This window comes from Caloenas nicobarica, chromosome 2 (assembly GCF_036013445.1).
Source record: "Caloenas nicobarica isolate bCalNic1 chromosome 2, bCalNic1.hap1, whole genome shotgun sequence".
In the NCBI taxonomy this organism is placed as follows: Eukaryota; Metazoa; Chordata; class Aves; order Columbiformes; family Columbidae; genus Caloenas; species Caloenas nicobarica.
Genome location: NC_088246.1, coordinates 142,787,842 through 142,814,722, shown reverse-complemented (window position 1 = coordinate 142,814,722; position 26,881 = coordinate 142,787,842). Strand labels below are relative to the sequence as shown.

At 35.9% G+C, this 26,881-nt stretch overlaps 2 protein-coding genes across 2 annotated transcripts in view; one reads left to right on the top strand and one right to left on the bottom strand.

The window, feature by feature from the left end:
• The window catches only part of PABPC1 (poly(A) binding protein cytoplasmic 1), a 338,028-nt gene that overhangs the window by 211,081 nt on the left and 100,066 nt on the right, over positions 1-26,881 (top strand). The window lies entirely within an intron of this gene.
• SPAG1 (sperm associated antigen 1) overlaps positions 1-26,881 on the bottom strand; it is a 37,202-nt gene that overhangs the window by 421 nt on the left and 9,900 nt on the right. The window contains exons 6-18 of the mRNA XM_065629039.1: positions 25,784-25,902; positions 25,197-25,302; positions 20,410-20,540; positions 19,651-19,757; positions 18,967-19,129; positions 15,123-15,551; positions 14,639-14,738; positions 12,053-12,205; positions 7,626-7,801; positions 6,586-6,727; positions 5,564-5,690; positions 2,142-2,306; positions 38-415 (exon numbers count right to left, since the gene is read on the bottom strand). Coding sequence (XP_065485111.1) covers positions 38-415; positions 2,142-2,306; positions 5,564-5,690; positions 6,586-6,727; positions 7,626-7,801; positions 12,053-12,205; positions 14,639-14,738; positions 15,123-15,551; positions 18,967-19,129; positions 19,651-19,757; positions 20,410-20,540; positions 25,197-25,302; positions 25,784-25,902 — 2,296 coding nt within the window. The remainder of the gene's footprint in view (positions 1-37; positions 416-2,141; positions 2,307-5,563; positions 5,691-6,585; positions 6,728-7,625; positions 7,802-12,052; positions 12,206-14,638; positions 14,739-15,122; positions 15,552-18,966; positions 19,130-19,650; positions 19,758-20,409; positions 20,541-25,196; positions 25,303-25,783; positions 25,903-26,881) is intronic.

The following is a 26,881-nucleotide window of genomic DNA, read 5'->3' as shown; positions in this document are numbered from 1 at the left end:
AGTTCAACTGAAGTACCTATTCAATCTAGGTTCTTACCTTAAATCTTTCTGCTTTGCTCAAGTAGAAAAGGTGCTGATATACAAGACCAGGATCTTTTCCAACTATGTAATATTCCAATGACTGGATAAAAATCAAAAATATTTCTCCTTCAAGTTTGTTACTTAGCAGCACTGGCAATTTTTTTGGATCGGTAATTGTCAAAAGATCCGCACAAGCAGCTTTATCCTTATTGGTATTTACTGCATTTATAATCTGACCAAAGTCATAAGCATTGGCTGGTTCAGAAATATGCAGTTTCTCAGAGGTCTGCGGCGGCACATTCATTTGAACTGCTTCCTTGGAGGCAACATAATCAGTCACAACATCTTCTGATGTAGCAAACTGTCTCTCTTCCTGTTCATCAGACTCAGTCACCTTCGCAAAGAAAATGGCAAAAAATCATTTTAATGTGGATAATTTGAAGCCTCATAAACTGTATGCATAATGCTGCTGCTAAATTAAAGTTAGCACTTTACGAAAGAAAAGGTATCTGTGCTCCTTTATGTCCTCCTTCCCCAAAGAACAGCACCTCTCTAATTCACTTTCAAAGGTTTGTAGTCGAAGTGCCCAGTTTACATTTCCTTTCACTGCTTGGCACCAACCTAAGACCACTGTGAGAAAGTTAAGGAGGAGTGCATACGTATATAAAATGTGAAGCTGCAGAAGACAAGCAGAACTGAAGTTTTGTCACCAGACACCTGTGTTCCGTACCACTGCTGTGGCTTCGGAGCAGCGCAGGCACACACACGGCGGCTCTGCCAGGTTGTGTTTGCGGTCTCACCGCAGGAGAAAGCTCAGCACCGTCTGACTGCCTGAACACCCATTTAACTTCTCCAGAAACCCGTACCAAGTTTTATTAATCGGCACTAGAAAATTAACTATGGGTTCAACTACATTTGCTACAACCCATTCCAAGCTATCAAGAGTTGTGGGATTAGCATAAACTGACTAAATTCTCTATCAGGAGAGAAATCTCAACTGTATTATATATAATTACAGCTTGACTAAAATGGAATAGTAATGATAAATCCCAGTTTCTAATCAAGTTTTCCTTTAAGTCTGTTTTTATAGAACTACCTTGTTCTACAGCAGATAAGACGAGGAAGGCTCTCTAAGGGGGCTTCCTGTCCCACTCCTGCAAAAATTACCACTGCCAGTAACACAGTTGGCTGGTGCCTGAACAATGCAGTCACTTCCCGAACTTCCTCTAAACACTCTCCGGGTTCCTTTGTCACAACTCAGAGCTTAACTAACGCTAGAGCCGGCTTACACTCATTACATAAAATCCCACAAACGCGTGACAATGTGAAGCGTTTCAATAAAACAAGTTGTTTCTATACTAATAACTGCAGTTTCCATTATAGCACCATCTGGAAATTACATTATCAAAATACAGTATCACGGCACCAGATTATAACTGTGAATTTTAACCATATATTTTAAAATGAAAAGGGAAAAAACCCCACTACTTAAAGGACCAGCAAAGCTACAATTGCAAAGTCTCAGATGACTGAGAAAATCCTTTTGTCGCCTAATTCTCCCCAGAATGCTGCAAGGCTAACATTTTGAGCCAGTACATAACATTACATCACTTATTTCTTTTATAAGACCCTCCAGATATTTTACCCATACTCTTGCTCTTGCAGGCAGCATTTCACTCTCCAGACCAGTGACTTTACTGCCTGCTGACACTGAGCCTTAGGCCAGCACAGCCCCGGGGCTGCTGCGGTAGCACAGACTTTAAAAGCAAAGCTGCTATTTGACAGCTATATTCTGTAAAGCACAAATTTCAAAGCCTGAGCAGGTGGGTTGTTTTTTTCCACAAGGAGCATATCCTCTACTTTAGTGCCATCTAAATGTACCTTTTTCAATTTCTGTTGTGGCTCTGAATGCACTCCAAAGCAGTCCAAGCTTTACTATAGAATGCAATGGACACCAAACACATCGTATGCAAAAATCCTCCAATATGCCCTCAAAATAACATGAAAAATACAACCCCACTTCCAAAAACTGTAGAGCTAAGAAGTGCAAAATAAAAGCTTTAATATTATCTCTTCGAATGTCAGCTTCTGTACACTCTTCTAAAAATGAGCTGCTATACCTCTTGTATGGTTATTTTCTTCCTTTGCTTTTGTTGACCGCCAGCTACAGCACTGTTGTCAAGGTTAAGCAGCTGGGTCACCTCCTCTAGTTCCCTTTTTGCTTCAAGAACATCTGGATCTATCAGAAGTACTCTCTTGAAATCATCAACACTGGCTTGATAATTCTGTAAGTAGAAGGCAAAATATTTTTTTTCATAAGCACATCACTAGAAAAATACATTTGAACTACCATACTGTCCTGTACAATTAGGAAAAATAAAAATGCTAGGATCTTGACATTAAGTAGACAAAAATAATCTAAATACAGACAGTGTAATTTCATTAGAGAGAAAAAAAGGAAAGTAAGGTTGCGTTTGAATGAATATTTTGCAACTACATACTTCTGTATTAAATATGTAATATGAAATCATTTAATTCGAGAAACATACTGCCTGTATCAGAGAATGGATTATTGAAGACTGCTTATAATTGGTTACAGTGTATCACTTCCTCAAGATGAATATGAGTCCATCAACAGTTTGCATATTCGCTTTGCTAAAAAAAGATTTAAAAAAGATTTAATCTTAGATTAAAAAGATACCTAATCTTCCTGGGCTTCAATCCAACAGACCATTTCTTACAGTTTGAGAAGGGACATTTTTGGTAATACTTGAGAAGACTGGGATTGTGTTATGAACTCTGGGATAAACAGGGTTTTAAGGACAAACATGGAGTGACATCAGGACACAGTTCCTCAGTAATCAGTCTTGTCATTTGTTTAATGTTTCATTTCAAATTTTGACATTAGGAATTATGAATTTTTAGAATAAATTTTCTGGAGAGACAAACAGCATCAATTCTGAGGAAGACTAGAGTATCACGTAAAAAAAATCAAAGCACCTTGAGGGCTGGAGTATCAAAAATAAGAATGAAATGTAGCAGTAAACAGCAAAAGACCATGGAGACAGTAAAAGATCAACATAATTTCTGTGCGTGAGGGACCCAATATTTCTTCTGTTCTCAAGCAGCATCATAAGGTTACTAAAAGTCATTCAGATTGTCGTGAAAAAACCTCTCGTGTACCAGCTGAGGTATTGCCTCAGCATCTCAACTGCAATAAAAGCACTAGCGTGCAAGTCACTAATTTTCTCTTGCCTACATGGAATATTTTGTTGAATACTGATGACCAGTATTTAAGGTGCAGAGACACGGCAGTAAATCTGTCAATGAACTGAAGTCTCCTGTATCATGAAAGAAGAGAACTATTTAGCCTTAGCAAATGAATGCAGAAAGGAGGCAGATTGCTTTCATCAGAAAACAGCTACTAATTAAGCTAAACCATCTGAATTACAGATGTGAAGATTCACAACTACAGAGAAATGAGATTCTGGAACAGATTTCTGAAAACTATCACAAGGGTGGGCAAACAACCAACCCTCCTGGGTTTCAAATTGCAGCCAACCAGACTTCTCAACAAAAATCACACAGGACGGTTGGACCCAAAACAAGAGACGGGACTATCAGCTGTAGGAGATGCAGCCCAAGGTCCTGTGTCCTACGTTATAGGTCTAATTCATCACAGGAGCATGACTTTTTTCCTTATCTTCCCTTAGCTACATCTCAGTAAATCTATTAAAAGCCCCCTCATTTACTACATTAAATTCCACTGCAGCTTTTGTGGTTAAAAATATTGATATTTATATACAAGTAACACTTCCTAGCTTAGTTAGGTCTTTGCCAAACTACATGCTTTTAGCTCTTAAAATTTTTCATTACAGAGTCATTTGTCAACCTCAAACCACTTTTGTTGCTTTCTCTGGTTTTATGAATCATTCGCATCCCAGGAATTAGCAATAATGCAGGCATTAAATTCAACCACGACAAAACACTTTGGGAGTCCCCAGTTCATACTGTTCTGAACAAATCCATGAACAGTTTGTTTCAGGTTATGTATTCAACAATACAAAAATAACATTTTTTTCTAGGATATTCAAAAAAGCAAAGTTATTTCTCCAATTCTTAACATTTTTCCCTAGTGTGTAATTCCCTTTTTTTGACTGGTAGAATCACCATCTACCTTTGCTCATATTTATACTTTTTTTTTATCAACTTCAACAACATATGGTTACAGATGATTAATACCAGGTAGCTTGGTACAGTTACAGCAAAGACTTTACACAAAATTAAGTCTTTTCACCTTCTTTGAAAATTAATCAGAACAAATTTTTAAAGTTTCATAGCTACTGTAACAGAAGAATAAATTTATCATGAACAAAAGTTGCTATGACTTGCATTTGGAATCACAACACGGGATGAGAATACTATACTGCTAAGCACAAACAGTTGTCCTCAGGTGATTTCTAAACGGAGAGATAATCAGGTAATTTTTTGTTAAGACATCAAACATAATGGAGGTTTGAAGTAAGTATTCATTTGATGGACACTGCTGGAACTTGGTGGACAGCTGGAGTGACCACTTCCAGTTAGAAGGAGGAACGTGGCAGAAAGCACTTAAGATGCTTGCTTAAAGACGTGTAAAATTTAATACAAAGTAGGTGATGATGGCTGTCATCCTGAGTCAATAGAAGTGAGAAGCTGCTCATTTAGTACCAGGTTAAGAGCTGACAGGCAGGGTAAGGATTGCTATGAAAAACTTATGAAGTGTAGAGGCTAATTAACATCACTGAAGAAGGGGAACCAACAGAGGGACTGACAAAAGGAACAACAGCGTTCAAGTGATGGAACATGAGACTTCCAGTCACCTTCAGGGTGGATATGAGCAATATAAGTCTGCACTTAGGAAGATCAGATAAAAGGATACTCAAAAACCCACATGTAAGACGAGCACAGTACAGACATCACCACCGTGTAGATGGAAAGGAAAAGGCTGAGTCCCCACACTGTCCACAGAGTGAGAAAATAGATTACTGACAAAGGATCTCCAAGTGTTTGGAAAAAGAAGAGAGTGAGAACCAAGATAATTGAAACCCTGGTTTAATATGACAAGCACTCAAGTCTGAGCAGATGCCAAGAGATAGCTTGAGATTTTAGTTTGGACAGAAAAAGAGAGACTTGGAGAGAAACAATTTGTCATCAGCAAAGATACAATAAACACCTCGACAGAAAAAAACAGACTGGGATACTCAGAAGATTAGAACATTACAAAAGAACTGAAATTTGCTTCACCGATCTCCAGTCAAACCTCATTTATTCCAATATTCTTGTATTTTCTCAAATTATTATAAGTCAACATGCACATTTTTATGTTGCAAAAAAAATTATATAATGTTTTATGTATGCCTAATGCTCTACAAAAGCAACAAATCATCAGCACTGGATACTTTGTTTGTATTCACCCAGACTGCAACTACCTGATTGCCTTTGAACAGGATAAGCAAGTTTAGAAGTGCTTAAGAATACCTGCTATGTTCTTTTTCCTCACCTGTAATCCTTTGTATGCTAGGGCTCTTCTATAGAAAGCTTTAATATTAGAATCTTCTATCTGAAGAACATGATCACAATCCTGCTTAGCCTCTTCATATTTACACAGTTTCAAGTAACAGAGAGCTCTAACACAGAAAAACAGAACGCACTGCAATATAAATAAATTCTACAGTGTTGTAATGCCAACAGTATCTGACTCATAAATGTTAATTACAATACTTCACACAATTCAGTCTTACTGTGGTATTTTTTAAAGTACACCAAAACCAGTAAGTCATTAATAACATCACCAGATGGATTTAGAGAGAGGGCAAATTCCAGCAATAAAAGTCGAAAGTTTAAGTATGACTAATGCTTAATGTTATGCAGATATGCAAGTATTTTAAAAGTAGAGCCTATGTCAGTATGATAGTACAGAAGTGGATATAGTACGGATTTTATACAGCCATTCCAAGTAAAAAAGTGCTCCAGATTAAATAAGAAATACTGATTTCTACATCTAATTATTACCTGGAAGTCTCCTGTTCAAGTACTGGCCTAATCAAATCCTTCTTAGTTTGTGAAAGCTGGTAAGATTACAGCATAAAGAATCATGCTGCAGAATTAGATCAACCTTTAAAATAATGCTGTTGTATGACCATGTTTCTACTTTTATTTACTCAAAACGTACATTTTCTTTGAAGTATTACTTTTCGCATTGGAGATACTGCTACTGCACGTTAGCTTTTAACTAAAACGATACCAGTACTCTCAAAAAATGCTGCAAAATCCTATGCTAATTATAACTTTTACTATTGCTTACCCTATTTATATATATATATCAATGACATTAATACTTGCTCCCCTGGGAAAATAATGCAGTTTAACAAAAAATCCATTTTCTTATTAAAAACACTCATCAAGTGTGAAAAAAATCCTTTTTTTTACAACATTAACTGAAGTGATGCAAAATCTCTATTTGCAGTGATTAAATAGAACTATTGTTATCCCACAAAGTGAGGTTAGATTTTGGATCTTTACCTGTTCGTGTAGATTGTACATTCCTTGGTATTTAACTTGATGCATTCACTGTATTTATTTACAGCTTCTTCGTATTTACCCTTTTTTATAAAATCATTCCCCTGGGTTTTTAATGTCTTGAACTTCTCCTCAGCTTTCTCACCTACATTACAAAAGGATCACAGTGTTAGATAAGAAGGTCAATTCATCAAGGGTAGTTGAATAATCTACCCAGCCTAAGAATAAATGCCTGGCATCTGCAGTCTCTCGCTGGGTCAGCACGTTGCTGTTTCTGCCCCAGATCTCACTGCTGCTCTAAGAAAGGCATAAACTTCCATAGATAAATTTGACACAACATGTACTTCTCCGTGTGCCAGGGTAACTATTTTACTGAAGATAACAGGAATGCAACAGCCAGCTCTACACTTTCACCTCCTTCTGTCTGCCCCTTCTCTGTGGTAGAAAGGACTATACATCTCCACTGAGTTTTATTTAAAATGCAGGAGATTTCATCAGCAAGATTAAAGGTCTTCTAGATCTCCACCATCACACCAAGGTGACCATAATTAGATCTAATATTTTTTATGCAAGCAACCGTCACAATTACTAAGATAAACTGACAAACAAAATCAGTAGGGGGATGAAGGAATCTTTCTGATTCAGTTTTTATTGACATTAAACATTCTTTTTGCAAAGGCCTTAGAGTTAGGTGTTTTCAGGTTCCTTGAAGCATCTTTTATAAATAGTTATTAACAGAATATTACTGATGTATCACTATCCCCTACTGATTTCTGCCATATTTTCTTTTATTTTATAGAACTTCAGAAATAACATGCTTGCAAACTACATCATTTGGCTTTAAAAAATTTATCATAACTTTGGCTCCACAAAACACATTAAACCAAATCATTTAATGACCATTACCTAACTTGGCTTTTCACAAAGATCTGATAAATATTCTGTAAAGCAGCTACTTTGACATTATGAAATTAAACTGTATTCAATTTTTCAAATAAAATTATTTTCTGGTTTCTGTACATATTTGCATTAGCTATACATACAATTCATTTGCAACTGTTCTTCTCTGTTGATATCTGTAGTACTTCTTGGCTTATTCTCTGAAGTGAAGTCTCCTCCATCCCATCTGTGCAGCTGAGCAGCAACTGGGACAACTGGAATTGGTGGCAGTTTCTCCCTCCAACTGGGACCATCCTGATCTATTAAAGTCTTTGTTATTCTGAAAGAGAAAAGCCCCACCAACATGACTTTTCATATATTTAACTCACACTTTAATAACTTACACCCAAATTAAATAATGCAATGTTCCAATTTTTCAAAAAACAACTGAACAGTTGTCCTTAAGACTAATTTAAAAAGATTGTCACAGCAGTCAACGGTATTGCACTTATTTAAGATTTAGACTTTTCCCTCTTTTTAGAGAATTTATGCTAGCATTTAGAAGACAAAAAGCCGACATCAGCATGATCTGCAAATATTTTAGCAAATGACTGATTCTGCAGCTAAGCTCTAAATGCTGCCTACCACATACAATAAAGAAATAGAAAAAAAAATATGTATTGACTTTGTTGGGTTTTCTCAGTTGTTCATAGGTGTTATTTGTAACAAGTGTAGATTACAATATCCTAAGACAAAGTGTGGTACCTAAATTTGCCAATGTCAAATGAAACCTCTTACACAACAATTCTCTAAATAACCAATACAGGTCAACAAAGCAGGTATTAAGTTGCATTTTATAGAACAGTCAGAAATTAGTCAATCAATCATTCTTTATCTCCATTTAAAATGTGAAGAAAATACATTTAAAACTGTTTAGTATTTCTTAAACCAACATGCGCATTTATTAACTATTTCCATACATGACAGGTTCAATCCAAAATCCATTCAAGTGGGAGTTTACAAGACTTCATGGTTCCACTGTAATTTTTGCAGTGTTTTTAAAAAACAAACAAACATTAATCAATTATGAGAATGAGAATAATAGTGGCATAAATGTCTTCTAGTCTCAAAATGAGCTCAAGAGTCAAGTTCAATTGGTGGTAAGTTTAATATCTACTTTAACAAAGCAAAATTCTAAATTGAGTAGTAAAGCACGTCACATTGATACGATAACCAATAAACCCGAAATTTGCATATTAGGTGCATTTCCATCTAATACCGGTGTAAAAAACATAGTACACGAATACACATCTAAAAAAAACTATTAACAACCTTGAATCTTACATGAAGAATGAAATAGAATGAGCATAAATTACTCAATCAGGTTTGCTTGCCTAGTTTCGTTCTTTTTAAATATTTGGGTAACAGCTATAAAACAAAATACAAGCCTCAGTATAATACTACGGCAACAGTGTCAGAGCACTCCGGACCAAATTCTTTTGCCATTAAGGTCTGACAGAAAAAACAATACAAGCAGCAGCACCTGTTCTAACCTTCTTTATTGTAAACCAGAAATAACCAAAATATTTTAAAGAATGATGTAGATTAAAAAGGCTGTTTGTAGAGCTATATAATGCGTGATTTTTTTTTGTATTATGTAATGCTGCATGAAACATAATATTTCTTATATTTTTGAATGGAAAGTATGTTTCTTCATACACAGAATATCACATTTTATAGTATTATCTAGTTGCTTTATTTGTTTTCTAAGGGAACAAGAAGAACATTTTTCTGTGTGTTAGCCTCATACACCCTTTCCAGGGGCTCTCCTCTACCTGAATCATTACTAAGCAGTATTTTATAGGACATACCAACAAAGCAGCTTGTCCAAGTTCTGTTTTGCTATAATTTTACTAAAACTTTAGGGTTTTTTAATGATGGTCTGAATTAAATTCTTACAAAATTGTGGCACACCATCATCAATTAAACAGCCTAACATTTACTCAGGTTATTTTATTAGAAAACAAAACTGTACAATTCATATTAAAAAGTAAATTTATTGTGTTTAGGTGTTACTCATAGAAAGTAACAGAATAATTCTACAGTAAACCACGGTCCCATTGACCTCCTCTTTAATTTTTCTCCACTTACCATAATGGGCTTAGAAAGCTGGACAAAAAATCTGATCTAATTCATCAAGATCAACAGAAAGCATCCTGCAGCCTTTGATGACAAACTGACTTCTTGTAATATAATAATCTAAGAATAGTCTTTTGCAAAAATGCATACATGTCTGCCATGGTTAGTTTAAAAAGCACAGGTATCTCATGAAAAAGTTTATACAGTACAATACTCATCTGGGACTTCCTAATAAAAGCTGCGAAACTATCTAATGCAATTTGCTAACTGGTATTAAAGGAGTTGAGACAACTGGAATAAAACTTCAATTTAGTAAATGGAAATGCATAAACATATTGACTCACATATTTGTAACAGCAAAAAGCGAAGAATAAAACATTCATGAGGAAATTTGAATACGCAAAGTAGGAAATGCATGGATGTTCAAAAAGCTAGGAAAATGTCACTAATTAAAAACATGCTTGAAATGCATTTTCCTGTGACTTGGCACACACCATTAAAAGAAACGGACCTTCCAATTTATCTAAAAATCACCTCAGGATAACCAATAAAACACACAATTCAACATCATCTAATCAACATGATAAACACTCAAATAACTGTTTATACTTGTTTTCAGCTGACTTTTCATAAAAATATCTACTTACATTCTTAATTATTTCCTTTTGATTACGAAATGATCAGGCAAAGGCTTTTCATTAAAAATTCTACTTGTCTTTTATGTGATATTTATTAGAAATATGATTGAACATCCATTCAATTCTAAGATTTCTTGAAAGCCTGCTTATTCAGGGAAGCACTAAAAGACAAGCCTTTTCATTTTTCAAACCCACCCTCAGACACCAGTAGGATGATGAGTTTTTCCTGTCAGCTTCCTACAGCATCACCATCCAATTTCCCGCAGGAACTTAAAAACAAAGAAATCCTCCAGTAAATGCAGGTTGTTAAGACCTGACATTCCTAATATAAAAAGAAGTTAAATTACATTTTGGGGTGGTCCCTTTAAGTTAAAAGGAAGTAGAGTAACAAACATTTGCTGTTAAAATTAATTTTTTAAAAAAGTCCGCTACTTTGGAAATGAAAATTAATACTTTAATAAACAATTTCAGTTTAATTCATAAATGACAAAATACTAAAAAAAGAAATCCTAGTAAACATTCAATTGTGCAGGAGGTCTATGCTTTAGAAACTGAGAATTTGCAAGCAAAAATGAATTACCAGAAGAGAAGAAGGAAGAAGCAGCTGAAATAAGGTGATGGGTTGCCAGGGAGGAAAGAGTAATGAGCAGTGAAGCTAAAAACATAAGGAAGGCCTAGAGAGGAGAAAAGGAAGAGTGTTACGGGAAAAAAAGGAAATCAGCTTATTACTAAGCAAGTTACAAGTCAAGGAGAAATATGAAAAGAGTTTCTGCAGATAAAATAAGCTAAGAAGATTTTTTTTAAAGTATGATAATCACACAGATACCAGGATGAACAGTTATCTCACCAATCCAAGTGCTCTATTATCAGTTTAGATACAGGAGATCAATAAAAGTTTTTTGTGTTATCAAAAATGAGACTTCTAAGAGGAGATGATGAAGTGTCATGATTGCCTTTGGCCACCTCTGGTCAAATAAAAAGATATTTAAAGATATTATGGACTTTTTAAATGAAGTAATAATGTAAATGCTCATGGCCTTGCCTTAGAAAGAAAAAAAAGGTAATAGATTCCATTGTTAAAAGTTGCATACATGTGGGTTCCTGCTCAATGATTAATGACTGTTCTGCTTTCATAAATACTTTTTTTTTCCATTAAAAGACAAAAGAAAAGGGAATGGAAAAGCCTATCATTCACGCGCTAAAGCACCTACTATATGTTAATGAGAATATAATTACAATAGACTGTCTACACTAATTTTACACTATTAAAATACTATAGAAATTGAGATGTCTCTCTTGGCAGCAAGAATTAATGTTGGAAGTATTAACACTTAAGTTGAAAATAATATTCAATTATATTTTTTACACCTCTAAGCTTTGTAGCCAAACACAGTTTCAAGTTACTTCACTGTTTACACAACTACAGCATACTGAAGGATTCACACAATATATATCTCCAACTGAAAGAGTGCTAATATGAAAAGGAAACAAATGTCAGAGAAAAGGTACAGACCTTAAGGTATTACTTTCAATGTTATCAAATACAAGTTAGGAAAGAAAACAAGTTGAAGCACCAGTAAAAAAACCCTTTAAAATATTTCATTTTTAAAACAGAAAGTGACCTACTGCTGGCATAGAAAAACTGAAGCTATGGGAAAACAACTAAATGAAACAGCCAGTCCTCTAGTTAAAACGCACTTGCTGTGAGGAGCCTGCCTCTGATGGATACAGAACAGAGGAAGTATGTAAAACAAAACTGAATTCTGTTTTTCTATTTGTACTGATACGAGTAGAAAATTTCTAAGGGCAGTTACCTATTAGCACTATCATTTGCTGCTTGGATGCTGCTGTCTATTTGTAGGACTGTTTTATAATCAACGTATGCCTGTCGATACCGCTCCATAGACTCATGTGCCATTGCTCGTCGTAGAAGTGGCTTAAGGGAAAATGGCTGAAGCTCCAGAGCTCTGGGAAAACAAAAGCAAAATGCAGGAATGAAACAGAATAACTGAAATAATATTAATAAAAGTGCTTTATTATATATACAAGTATACGTAACAACTTTGTGATTTCAGATGGGCCTTATGGTAACATAACCAAGGAAAATGGGACTAAGTGGTTTATACTACCACCCTAAATGACATGCAGTTATGAAATTGTTAGTGCTTTAACTACAACTTACTCTACTCAAACCCCTGTCTTCCACCTGGAAAACTACTTTCATCACCAAGAAAAGATTAATGTAACGGCAGCTGTTCAAGAGCAAAAGCTATTTTTCTTAAGCCATGCCTAGATCTATGGGGATTTCAAGTATATGGTGCTTTTGCCTACATGATTTTCTGTTCTTCTTCCTTACATGCAAGTATGTACATTAAAAATACATTTGATAACACATGAATATACACCTGTCTTTTTTGGCTTTTAGCTTTTTACCTGTATTTTGTCTGTTTACTCTTCTGATTGTGTGTCTGGTCAACGCTGAGCTCAGCCCCTGACACTGTGCAATCAGAACTCTTTCCAAACACCATGCGCTTTTCCAGCAATATGAAGAAGCAGTCCACAAAGGCTTTATTTATTAAAGACTACCCTTCATAAATCAATGATTCTTGGTAAAGAGAAAAAGAGATAAACTTTGAAATACTGACATCAAGATGAGTCTAGCCAACTACATTTCATAGAATCATAAAGTAATTCAGGCTGAGAGGTCCCTAATCCAACCTTCTGAGTTACGGAATGTTTATCATTTTTGCAGAGGTTTTGTAGGGGCTATGATATTGTGTGCTGTTGTATTTTTCAAATGCATTCAGCAACATGAAGAGAAATGGAATGTTGGAAATACTTATGAAATGGAAATTGGAAATGTTTATTGTAGAAATCATTGTTTCTCTAGCTTTAGGAGGAGTAATGGTGCAAAGTCAAGTCACAGCAAAGAAGACCAACAGCCTCCTGGGCTTATAAAGGGAGCACAGCCAGTGGATTGAAGGAAGTGATTATCCCCTTGCACTCAGCACTCCAAACCAGAGTCTTGAGACAGAGATCCAACAGAAGGCTTTTGGTACACTTCCAAGCCTTAAATAGCTAGAACTCACTAAAAGATAAATGTTCAATTCTTATTTTTCTATCACTAATATCAGCACACCACCATTTTTTACTCTGAAGTCAGGTAACCTATTTGTGATCATCCTTTACGTCGTGTTGCCTTGCGAATATTTAATTGACACTGCCCAAAACATGTGTGCTTGCAGTTCTGCTTCCCAGTCTCTAAACTATTTCTACCTCTGTTGCATTCACTGAGCATCACAGGTCCGTGTGTATCCAGAAAATATGCACAACAATAAGGACATTACTGTTAAGTACTAAGAAAATGAGCTTCCAACTGGTAAGAATACAAAATCCAAAACTTTTGAATTACTGGTTTCAGTCTTACATATTTCAGACCTCCTGAAAAGAAAAATGTGATAGCTGCTTAACTTGCCATCTTGTTTTATCAGCCTGCTGCCTATGGTCCCGCATCTGTTTTAACAAAATACTGTTAACGAGTCAATTTTTTCAAATGACATTTTCAGAAAACTTTTCTCTCAAGTAGAATATACATAGTAAGTCAAATATTTAGTTCATACAAAATTACATGCATATTTTGGTTTTAGGATTTGGGTTTAACAGTTGGGTTGTGCTGTAAAAAATCTGACTGATTCATTCATATGATTTCTAACTGTCTTGGGATCCTTTTTTGTACCTTAAGCCCTACTCTTACTGGCTCTATCCATGAAAATATTAAAAAAGACATATAGAAATACAGTAATAGTTTAGTGGAAGGCAGTGTTTGGAAGTTATTGAAGGTGTCTGATCCTCTCTAACTCCTGTATCCTTAATAGCCACGATAAGCAGAGAGGATTTTAGCTCAGTGCCTGAACAGCTGTAATTACTGTTTATAACTATGCCAAGTATATATTTAAAATAAAACAAAACCAAAACAAAAAAAAAAGGCAAGCAAACCAAACACTGAAGAACACACACATATACAGCATACATATGTTTGAAAGCAGTTTCCAACCCTGTGATAAGCACCTGGCTTAACAAACCTTTTACATATAAATTACTACAGAGCATCATTGAAGTAAGTCTGCTTTTATATTAAAATTTTTTACCCTGCTATGCATTTCTGTGTACACAAGAAGCCTAACAACTGTTCTCACACAGTAAGACAGTAATTTGAAAGTTACTCCTTCCCTAGGTTCCATGTGATTGTTTACATAAGTGACAAATACATCTGTCATTTAGACAGGGAATCAGACTTCACTGAATATTGTTCTAAGTCAAACTGCAATAACAATATATCAGTTTAAATGTTTAATCATCATCAGGAATGTTGTTGCTCTACACGGGAGGCTGCAATTTACCTGTTACAATCCTGAATGCAGTCACTGCAGTTGCCTTCTTTGAGGTAACATGCTGCTCTGTTTGAGTACAAGATACTTAAATCATCTGGACTTTGTTCTCCTAAAAGAAGTTACAATTAAAATCAAAGACCATTACTAAAACGACATTCAAGAATTAAAGATTTGCATACTGTAAGTTGCACTGCAGTGATGCAGTCTGCTGACAATGCAAAGCTGTAAGGAGCTTTATCATGTCACCAAGAATATGTAATTATTCGAACACATAAATAAAAGCAAACAGCTTTGCCCCAAGGAAGTTAAAAGATTATTTCACTCACCTTCCTAATATTTTGTATTACATGAACTATCCTCTACAGACAATGACAAAGTAACTGCACAGTAACTCCTGTCAAAACTCCAGGGATAACCTAGGTTAGTTCATTTGTAGTTCCTTTAAATAATCTAAGCAATAATCCTAGATTGAAGTGTAAGGTATTGCACTCACCTAGACCAAAGACATATTCAATTGCTTCTGAGTATTTCAGCACAGCTTCTCCAAACTGTCCACTCTTAAATAACTCATTTCCTTCACTTTTTAGCTTTGCAGCAATAGGAGGAAGTGAAGTAGAACTGGTATCACCAACCGGCTGAGACCCTGCTCCATGCGATCTGAAGATCTTCTCAGCTTTAGGGGATTCACTCCTTTGATAACTGTGTAAATAGCCATTAACTTCACCTTCATGGTCTGACAAATGCTTTTGTGAGTTTTCCTCTGATGTGCCTTTTTTCAATCCACTCTCAGTAGATTCCTTCTGCTTCTTCGTCTCTCTGTCCTCCACCTTACTGCCATCTCCTTTGGTATGAAACTTTCTGTGGGTGTTCCCCATCACTTCCTCCCCACTAGCCGCCTCTCCTCTTACTGGCACGCCAGAATCTGCAGGGAAGTTAATGAGCTGAGTTACAGCTTGCATCATCAGAAGAAACTATCGTCTTGGCAAGAGAGGGGTGTACGGCCAAAGAACACGGCACCAAATCCTTCAGGCACCCTCATGTCACGAAGATTTATTTGCCTCAGAAAACACCCATAAGAACAGCAAAGAATTCCTACTTCCAGCTAACTTGCAGTTATTACTGAGAAGGTATTACTATGAAATCTCATTTTTCCTTGCTGGGCACATGGGGAACCCCTGTTCCATAGTGTCCGAATGGTACAGAGTGCACCTTGAAATTAACTCCTTAAATACCAGTCATTGCAACAATACTGATACTTGGCTTTTCCATGACCAAACGGATGTGCTTGCATATTAAACTTAGAAGACACAACTAACCAACCAGTGATATTGCACACTTCAAAACTCTCCTCAAATACAACATAGAATAGGAGGGAAAAATAGCTTATAAATCATTCTCAAAAAGGTTTCATTTAAACATAATGTTAAAACACCTTTTTTAGAGTTCTGATCATTCAGTTTTCACTACTATTTCTTACTAATTTAATTAGGAAAAATAATATGATACAGGTATGAGATATTAACATATATAAATTTCTTATTCTTGATACACTCTTGATACTCCCGGTCATGAAAGGCAACTCCATGTTTTGGTGCTGGGTTTTTCACCTTTCCCTAACCTGACGTGCTCATCTGTGCAACAGCATTTTTTCATGCCTTCATATACTGGAGCGATAATTCCAATTGACTCAAACTAAACTTCTGAGGTTGACTGAATATGGATGAACGCTAGGTTGTTACAAATTACAGAAATATTTTTTTAATGCACAAAATGTTACTGAAATCGAACTGAACACGATGCGAAAGCATAAGGTTTTTAAAAACAATAAATTCTCTGATGCCTAATAGACAAAAGCTCTAACTGCATCCTTCCTAGCTGTGGTATCTGTTTCGAAATACCGTGTTTAATAATGAGTTCATATTCCACAGTGGGAACAATGATAGGATAAATCTATTCTACCCACACAGACATTCTTATAAAACTTCAAGTAAATAATTTATATTTGAGACTTCTAACCATCCATCCACCCATCCATCAAATTTTGCAGTGTCAAATATGCCAAAAAGGTTTAAAGCCTATTTGGTAGGGAGGATGAGGGTAAAAGACTAGCTAGGCAGATTAATTAAGACAGTAGTACTATAATAATAATTTCCTGAGGATACATGCTAAAATACTTTTTATTTTACAACCATCAAAACAGAGAATACTCCATATACCTTCTACTAAAAAAAAATTAAAAAAAAAAAATTTAGAAGTCACAGACAAACAGGTGACAGGACATGTTTAGCAAAACCTCTACAGCAAAACACTCTTTAGGATATTCCCAACTGCCAGAGACAAAGAAAAAGCAAGCAGCAAGATAATGTGTGATGTGAATGTCGTTAATGCAAATGTCATTTCCTGAATACAGAAGAAAATTTCCTGAAGATGAAGTGCACAGAACCAATCCTGGATTACACAGGAAACATTTATAACATTTGGAGTCCCCCTGAAAATTAGAATACTCATAATTAACTGGTTTAGCTGTGAGGTTATGCCAATTGCCTGAACACTTCTGGACTGAGTAAACACCATGAACAGAATTGTACAGATATATTTCTCAAATCTAATTCTCACTGTCTTTCAGTTTAAGTGTTCATACCATAAACAATATTCCTGTATTGGAGTCTACAGAGAAATATATTCATGAAAGCAGAATATTTTAAGCTTTTGTTTTGTTTTGTTTTTTGTAATTGATGACATCGTCTCTCACTTAAAATTAATTTCCAGCTACACAAAGCGCGGCATAAAAATAGTGGTGGCAGAATGGAAAGCAACATATCTAATTTTAGTTCACAATAAATTAACCTATTACGAAGCCAGGAAACATTTTCAACTCTTTTATCCGCTCTGGACCACCTACATATGAAGGCAACTGGAATGATCCAAATATCCACTATAATAAATGTGACTACACAACAGGACTACGTGGACTACTGGACTGACTGTGACTACATGATTAGATGTATAGAGAAGACGTGTAAGATGCTTAGTCTACTTATTGCTATTAGAGCCACAGAACATATCGGATTTATTAAATAAATGAACTGACTTTGCATTTGTTTCCAGTTGTACTTTAAAACACAGAGTAACCTATGAAGATGCTTGCCTCCTAAATCTCAAAAATACTTATGTTTATCACATGAACGTGTTTGACACTGACGTCAATTGACAATCTTCCCTGTGTTTAAAAGCCTAACCATTCATCAATGGAATGGGAGTCTTCCTATGGAGCTAGAAGGCATTTAGTCATCTAAATGCTCTCAATAGAAAGCAACCCCAAAGTAAGTAATATTTAAGGCTAGTGACCTGAACCCTTTCTTCCAGGATTTTAGCTGAAGAGACTTAGTAGATACCTACTGATTTTGAAAAATGTTTTTTACGTAAATTTGTGTGCAAATAATGCATTATACAATCACACATATACAGTCTAATATTCACAATTAACTTGTGACTGTTTTAATTTCAAGATAAAAAACCACACAGGCCACAGAAAATACAAAATCCACAGTTGTCGTGCCAAATTATCTTAAAGAACCAACACAAAGGAGAAAGGGTGGAAATCAACCTACGGATGTCATTCTGTTGCAGGCTGGAGCGCAGACACGCAGCTGACTCTAAAAGCAACCTGTCAGTGCAAAGCTCAATAGCCCCAGCTGCCTCACATGCTTCCACAAGTCAGATATTCTGATTGTGCCAATAGCTTCATCTCAGCAGTCTTGCAGTTAGTCACACGCTAATGCAGGAATGGGAGCTGCACTTCAACTGCTTGTAAACTACATACGGCACAAGAGTTACATGTTGTTTACCTCTAATATATACTTTCAGAGCACACAGACCAACCAAATTACATGCCACATGATCATTTTTACACCCGTTGATCCAATCAAGGGAGGAAAAATGCAGAAAAATGTGATGGTGGGAAGGCAAGAGATCTGTGCAACAGAAAGAGCTAGGGAGCACAAAATGTTCTCTAACACCAGAAGAAACTCCGGACTGGATGAACATTAAATATTGGTGTAAAATTACACACAACACAGGGAAGCAGGTGATTTATAGCAATATTTTCCATCTGTTTCTGTTATACCCTTTCTAGAAATAATTCCAAAGATGTGTAACCAAACTGGATCCTAGATTTCACACTCAGATCTACTTTAAGTAGTAAATGTAATTTTAGTCTTCAAACAGGCAAAATTCTTTGTAAGCAAATATGGATGAATTGTGTGAATAAACATTGCAATACCAAAAGGCATTTTTTTCCTCATGTTAAAATTAAATAGGAAATGATATTACATTACTTTTATCTCCACTGCTTCTTTCACTTTCTTCGGTATTTTCCCCTCTTTCCTCATCACCTTCTGAATCCTCTATATCTTGAATAAGTATTCTTTTTCCTTTGCCTTGAGTCTCAGATGCAGGCTTTAAACCTTTCAGTTTCTTTTCAATCTCTAGCAGATTTTTCTGCAATAGAGAAAAAAACAGCGGGTATATAAATTCTAATTTATATAGAGAAAATACATTCTGTTAAATAATCCACATAAGATCCTGAAGAACTAGAAAATATTACAAATATAAAACCAGAAAAATAAATGAATGTGACTTTTCCAAGAGTCAGTATCAAAATGAAGATTAACACTCAACAGATCTTTTTGAGAGAAATTTCCAAATAACTTTGATCAGCTAACACACTATTACTGTAAACATCTTCAGCAACAAAATTTTAGGCACCTAAATAGAGAGGACTCGAGTGCCTACAGTGTCTCACAATTACGTAGCAAATGGAAGATCTGATCAAATTGAAGTACCTCATTTCCACCACGGGCACCTATGTAGTCCTGGGAAACTGATCATTGGCACAGTAGATTGAGTGTGTCCTCAAACTCATACTCAAATCAAACAACAAAACAATATAAACTGTACTCATTTTATGCTACAACTGCACACAACCTCTTTCTAGTCACATGCAACTCATTTATCTTTACCTTAGCTATAGCGTTTTCTGGTTCGATGCATAATACTTGGTTCAGATCCTCTATAGCTGTCTGGTAATTCTGCAGCTGATTGTGTACAGTGGCACGGCGCATCAGAGCTACAAAGGAACAAAGTGTATTATTTCTGTATTAAAAGCATAAAGCATATTATAATACACTATTTTTTCTAGACATATTAAGTTTAAAAGTTTTTTAAATTCTGCATTTACTTCATAATGACTCTGTATTAGTAATAACTGTTCTCTTGATCATTTTTAACAATGCAATTTTGCATAGCACCTTTTGAGATAGCCATCATGAACTGTGAAGCATCTTTTCATATTTTTCCAATTTTTCCCCTTCTCCCATGCAAATATAGTTAGCTACATTCAAGCCCTTACCTTCAGAAGGGAATTAATCAGCAACTTTCATTGTTTTCATGTCACTTTCAAGGTAATTAATACTTCAGTGTGGAAACAATGCACTGCATGAATACAAGAGCGCTTATAGTAATCATTTAAAAAACAAGAGTTAGCTCCATGCTACTGCATAAGAAAACCCATTACAGATCAACAGGACAGACTGCATAAAACTTCTCTGACCCTGACAATACTCTTACAATAGACTTGGGGAGCTACTCTGTTTCCTTCTTTATTCTTGGACTTGATCTGAAGCTCAGTAAAGTCAACTAACAACATGGATGGATATGTAGCATTTCATTTGCTAGAAATAAAATAATACATAGAAGGGCAAGTTTATGTTCTACTTTACCTTTCACATTGCCAGGTTCCATATCTAGTACCTTCTCACAAGCCTGCAAAGCACTGGCCCAGTTCTGAAGTTTGATTTCTGCTTGAGCTTTGTTATTGTATGCAGCTGCAGTGGGTATTACTGATATACTCCTGAAAAAGGGAATATTGATCATGGCAGGCTCATAGTTAGATAACCTGAAACACTTCAGTATTGGAAGCTGAAAACAGTATCATAACAATACTAACACTGATATTCTAACCACAATAGTGGTTAGAAAATCCTTCCTGTGAGACCAGAGGCAACCATCCACCAGCTAGATGTACCATCTTCAGAGGTCTGTTGCTTGCCAGGGCTTAGATCTGAGACATTGCCGAAAAGATGCCATGGCTCATCTGTCCCTTCAACTATCACCTTGTGCTGCGATTCATGCAAACTCGAATGAAACTGCCAAATCAAACCTTTGAAAGTATCAAGAGTAACTACAGAGCTCTGCACGCTATGATGAAGAGCATGGGGGGCCACATGGGCTTCTTGATCTTGCCTGTAGAAGGAAAAGACTCAGCAGTGGATGAATCATCCAGGTCTCGCTGCGTGGCTGGTATTGTAGGCAGAGCTTTCACTTCTACAACAACAAGATCATCTCTGAGGAATAAGGAAAACTGGGATCCATACAACAAAGTGGTACAAGACAATCTTTGCTAACACCCTTGCTAACCTATCAAGAAGGACTCTAACCTATGTTCACTGGGAAGAGGGGCAATAGGGAAGTGTCAGAAGGACAGCATACTGAAGATACTCTCATACTTTCTTTGTGAAAAAAGCTTGACTGGAGGACAATCTCAACAAAAACCGAAAAACCCACAAAAAATTAGATACACAGCAGATGGCAGTGGTGATGAGCTACCCAGGAGGAATATAGAGACACTGCTTAAGTGCAAGTGATGGAATTAAGAAAGCAAAAGCTTAGCTGAAGTTGAAACTAGTAAAGGGATGTGAGGAGCAACAAGAAAAGTTTGTGGGGTTTTGTCGTGTTTTTGGTTTTGTTTGTTTCAAGGTCTATCAGCAGCAAAACAAAGATTAAGGAAACTGTGGGCCAGCTGGTCAATGCAGCAGAGGATCTAGTGACAAAGGACATCGAAAAGTTTGAGGCACTCAGTAGCTACTTTGCTTCAGTCTTCATTGGTAAGGTTTGCTCTCAGGCTTCCCAAGTCGCTGAGTCTACAGGCAGATTCTCTAGGAGTGCAGCAGTACCCACAACAGAGGAAGACAAAGTTAGAAAACACTTAAGAAAATAGGATATACATGAGTTCCAGATGGGTGTTCAGGAAGCTGGCCAATGTTACTACAAGACTGGTCTATACCATGTTCGAAAAGTCATGATAGTTGGGAGAGGTTCCTGGTGACTGGTAAAGGCAAACATCACATATCTTCAAGAATGGCAAGGTGGAGGACCTGGGAAACTGCAGGCCAGTCAGTCTAACCTCAGTTCTCAGAAAGATGATGGAGCAAGTCTTCCAAATTCCTGTCCAGGCACATGAAAGATAAGAAGGTGACTAGCAACAGCTAGCATGGATTTACCAAAGGCAAATCATGCCAAGACCAGCCTGATAGCTTGCTTTACTTAGTGGCTCGGTGAAGGAAGGAAGAAGAAAAGATGTTGCTTACCTTGACTGTAGCAAAGCCTTTGACATGATCTCCCACAGTATTCTTATAGCCAAATAGGTAAAACATGGTCTAGATAAGTGGACAATAAGGCAGAGAGAAAACTGACTGAACTCCTGGGCTCAAAGAATTGAGTCACGCAAAGTCCAACTGGTGACCAGCTTCATGGCCTCCCTTTGGGATCAATAGTTTATAACATCTTTATCAGGGGGGTGTAAAATGGAACAGAAGGCACACCCAGGAACTTTGTCAATGACACAACGCTGGGGCAGAACAGTCAGTAACACATTGGACAGCAGAACTCCAGTCAAAGGGACTTCAACCAGCCAGAGGAATGGGCTGGCAGACTTCTCAGGAAGCTCAAAAAACACAAGTGCAAAATCCTGCACCTGAAACAGAGTAACTCCAGCAACAGTTCAGGCTGGATGGCAACTAGCTAGAAAGCAGAAAGGACATGGCAGAAAGGGCATGGGGGCTCTGGTGGACAACAAATGGAACAGGAGCTAACAGTGTGCTCTCATACCATGTGCTGGGCCATATTCACACTATAGCCAGGAGGTCGACAGAAGTGACTCTTCCCCTCTCTTCAGCACCTATGAGACTACAGGTGGAATACCTGTGTTCAGTCTGGGGCTCTACTGTACCAACAGACTGGAGTGAGTCCAGCACGCCACCAGGATAGTTAAGGGGCAGGAGTACATGCAGTACTCCTGAGGAGAGTCTGCAGTAACTAGGTTTGTTCAGCCAGACGCGAAGGCTCAGGGGAGGTCATGTAGCTGTTTTCTTAATGGGAACTTAATGGGAAGATACGGAGAAAACAGAGCCACATCTTTCTCAGAACCGCGCACTGATAGGGCAAAAGGCAACAGACACAAGTTGCAAAAAGGGAATTTCTGATGACATAGGAAAAAAAAATACTGTAAGGGTAGTTAAACACTGCAACAGGTGGTGAAATCTCCATCCCTTAGAGATATAAAAAATGTAATTGAACAATGCCCTGAGTAACCTGATCTAACTTGGCCCTCCTTTGAGGGGTGATTTGCTCAAAAGATCATTCAGAAGTCATTTTCAACCTAAATTATTCTATGATTCTGCAGTATAAATGAAATTACTAAGCAGAGTGATTTTACCAGAGGTATGCAGAAAAATAGACATGATCCATTTATTTTAAAATCACATCAGTATAACAGAATTATGTCACAGCATGCCCTCTGCAAAAGTTTTTAATTTCTTTAGAAATAAGAAAGGTTTGTTTATTGTAAAATAGAAAGTACTCTCTATGTTCAGCTTAAAATAGTAGGCCTTATTACAGGACAAACAGAATGAATAACTGTACACTGTTTATTTTTATATAGAACTCTACTCTTCTTCCATTTTAGCCATACACAAATAGCCCCTTCAGACAATTATCAATTCACTCCAAAATATGTTTTATTTAAGTATTTCTAAATGTAAGAAAATAGGAATTTTCAGATAGTACTATAAAAGTGCCCAGTTAGAAGAGTACATAGTGTCAATATCATATATTTCAGAAAGCGTATAATGCCCCATGGGGTCAAATATATAAGGACTTTCCATTAGGAAGAATTCTGCCCATCCTTACTAATTAATACCTTATTTATTAATATGCCCCAAGAGTAGAGATTTTAACTTATTTTTATATTACAGATTTGTATTTTATTTATTGCATATGAAATACAGCTATGGATTTTTTTTTATATTCAGGTTCATGTATTAAAAATTAACAAACAAACAAGAAAGATGTTACGGCTTCAAGTCAATAACAAAAAAAAAATACACATCAAATGCCTCGGTTCAAACAGGCTGTACACTGTGAATATCAATACCTTTGTGTACATATATACATCAACAATCTCCAGGTAAATTTTCATAAGCCGTTCTACAAAACCCTGCCTCCTTCAGTGACAGTATGAATCCTGCTCCCTAAACATAAATCTGTCCAATATTTATTTTATTGCTGCTGCACACAACTTATTCCTATTCATTATTTTCTCCATACTTGTCTGCACTGACCACAGACACATAAACTTCCTCATAAATCTTTTGAGGGTATCCCACTATAATATCATAGCCCATGAATTGTCTTGATACTTCAGTTCACAGTAGTGCCGTACCATTACCCTCAGTTTACAGTGGTAATTAATACCCCAAGATGCCCATATGTTCTCAGTTTCTACGTGACAACTTGGACTCTTGTAGAACTTGTGGGTTTTTTAAAGTCCTTATCATTTCAAAGCATTGAGTTAAACACAAAATTGAGTTTCCTTTAACATTAATGTGTGAGCGGTGAGCACTTTTGCAAGTCAGACTTATAGTGTCTCAAGATGGGTAATCTGCAAATGAGAAACAAATGTTGGTCTCATGTGAAAATCCTGTTTTTTATAAATGTCGTCATGTTCAAACACTGTGGAAAAGGTAGAGAAAAAAAATCTAGTAGTTCTCCCAAGATAGCGTTCAAATACATTAACTGAAACACTATCCTTCTCTTCCTATTATGCTCAATTCTGTCACCTTGAACTTTTCTACTTTTGAAACAAATACAACAGAGGTCCTGTAGCAACAACCTCTATTTACATAAATAAAAGCCAAAGTCTGAATGTAGTCCACTGTGCACTAAATAAGGCAAGCAATATACAAGAGTCTCTTTTTTTTTTTATCATGTGTTTATATACTTTTTTCCTGGACTGCTACTAATTACAGACAGTGTTATAATGAAGCAGCACACAATTTTTCTTTCTCCTAAGAAGAGTTTATTAAAACAATTTAAACTTATTAACAATTGAGACACTCCTATGGATATGATTAATTAGAATTAATTTGTAGTGAATTTAGTTTCTTATCCTTTTATTTTTGTAAACTTGCCCTTGAATATCAACAGTTTTGAAAAACCTGAAGAAATTTGTGATACCTGCAGATTGCATCCCATCATTCCTGATAAATAAAAATTAATATCAAGATGCAATAGTGCTTTAAGTATTCTTCTACCAAATCTTTTTGCCCTTTTGAAAATAATCTAATTGTCACTAGCTGCTTCAGTAAGAAGTTGCTTTAATTACATTGCTCTAAAAATAACACTCACAAGTAAGTCATTAAAATAAAATAACGCAATAGTATTTACTCACCGAGTGTAATATGTCACTGCTTCCATATAATCACCACTGGCAAAGGCTTCATTGCCCTTTTCTTTTTCACGATTAGCAATAAAAATCTTCTCTTTCTTTGTCATGCCTAGAAAACGATATTTATACATAACAACTAAAAACTGCACAGATGCAATCAAACCACTGTCAGCTAAAATACTTTAAATGTTGTAATCTGTATATTATTGTTTAAAAGAGCATGGTTTACTAAAAGACAAATTTGTATTTTATTTGCTATAATAAAAACTTACATTCTTCTGATAGGTATACGATTCAGAATGCAAGATGAAAGCAGCTGGCTCACCTCTACCATTGGTTTATAATAGCAGAAGTCTGCTTTACTTCTTTACCTAGCACTCTCAACTTACAACATAAATATTTTAACTGATTATTAACACAAAGACTGGATTTTTTTCAAATATGGCTTCCAGCTCAGTTGACCCTCTAGCAACTTTTTGTATGTCTAGGGGCTGAAAAATAGATAAATGTAATATGCTTCTTCAATTTGTATTCACACTCTATAAACACAGTATAACAATTAAAGAAAAATTATGTTTCTAAGACATTACCAGTTGTGTCTATTTTCTTTTCAATTATAGGTAGACTTGGCCTACTAAAGAATCTTGCTTTTGAGTTATTTTCTTCACAGCCTTCATCAATTTTAGAACACTCCTTTTCCACATCAAACCTAATAAAAAGAACAAATTCAATAATGCTGCATTGCAAGACTCCTTTACTAATAGAAAGAAATACTATATTTCCATTATAAACCAAAGGAAAAGAGAGATAAAGGCTGTGTTCAATTATCCATGACTAGTTAGGAAAAATATGTTTAGTCTTATCTCCTTTCCTTGTGTGGTTCTCTTTTTCTGTGTGTGCTTCTGCTGCTTAAACGTTACCTCCCCTCTTCCTCCTTCTGGTTAAAACCAAACAAACCAAACCAAGAAAGATGTCTGTCTCACCTCCTCGCCATCCCCATCCCACCAAAGACAAGTAAAATTTAAGAAACAGTTCATCAGGCTCAATCCCAGCCCTATGAAACATCTATATTAACCTTTGCCAAAATACCATGGAAACAGCTTCAAAGTAATTAATACTGTAAACATTAGAGAGATTTCAAAATAGTCTCAGACACTTCCAAGGCTACTCTGAAGCAGCTTTTGAAAAGAGTGTTTAGGAATTTATATTAAAAAAATATTGCTATGGTCATATAAAACAAATACAGTAATAACCAATTCGTACACTATCTAGAAACACTACACTCTTTGCTTTTCTCTTTAGGACTAAATGAAAAATAGCCTTTGCTTTCCAGTCTTGATAATATGAATAATTTCTATCTGAAACAGAGACACAATTTTGGAAATTTATCCAATTCAAAACCTTTTCAGATAGGACTAATTGTTCTCCATTTTAGTTCTGATCTTTTGCTAGCTTACTTTTACCATTTTGTTATAAATTAACCACTTTTCAAAGTAAGTGTTTTTAAAATATGATGTCAAACATTTTGTTCAGAAATTGCCTAAACAATTATTTGAAGGTTTTGAAATTATGCTCAGAATCTTTTGAAAACATGATATGATCCAAGCTGGAAAACTTCTTTCAAACAACTTCTGTTTCAGTATGCTCTCATAATCCAAAATACATTATGTGGGAAAATTCACAAACGG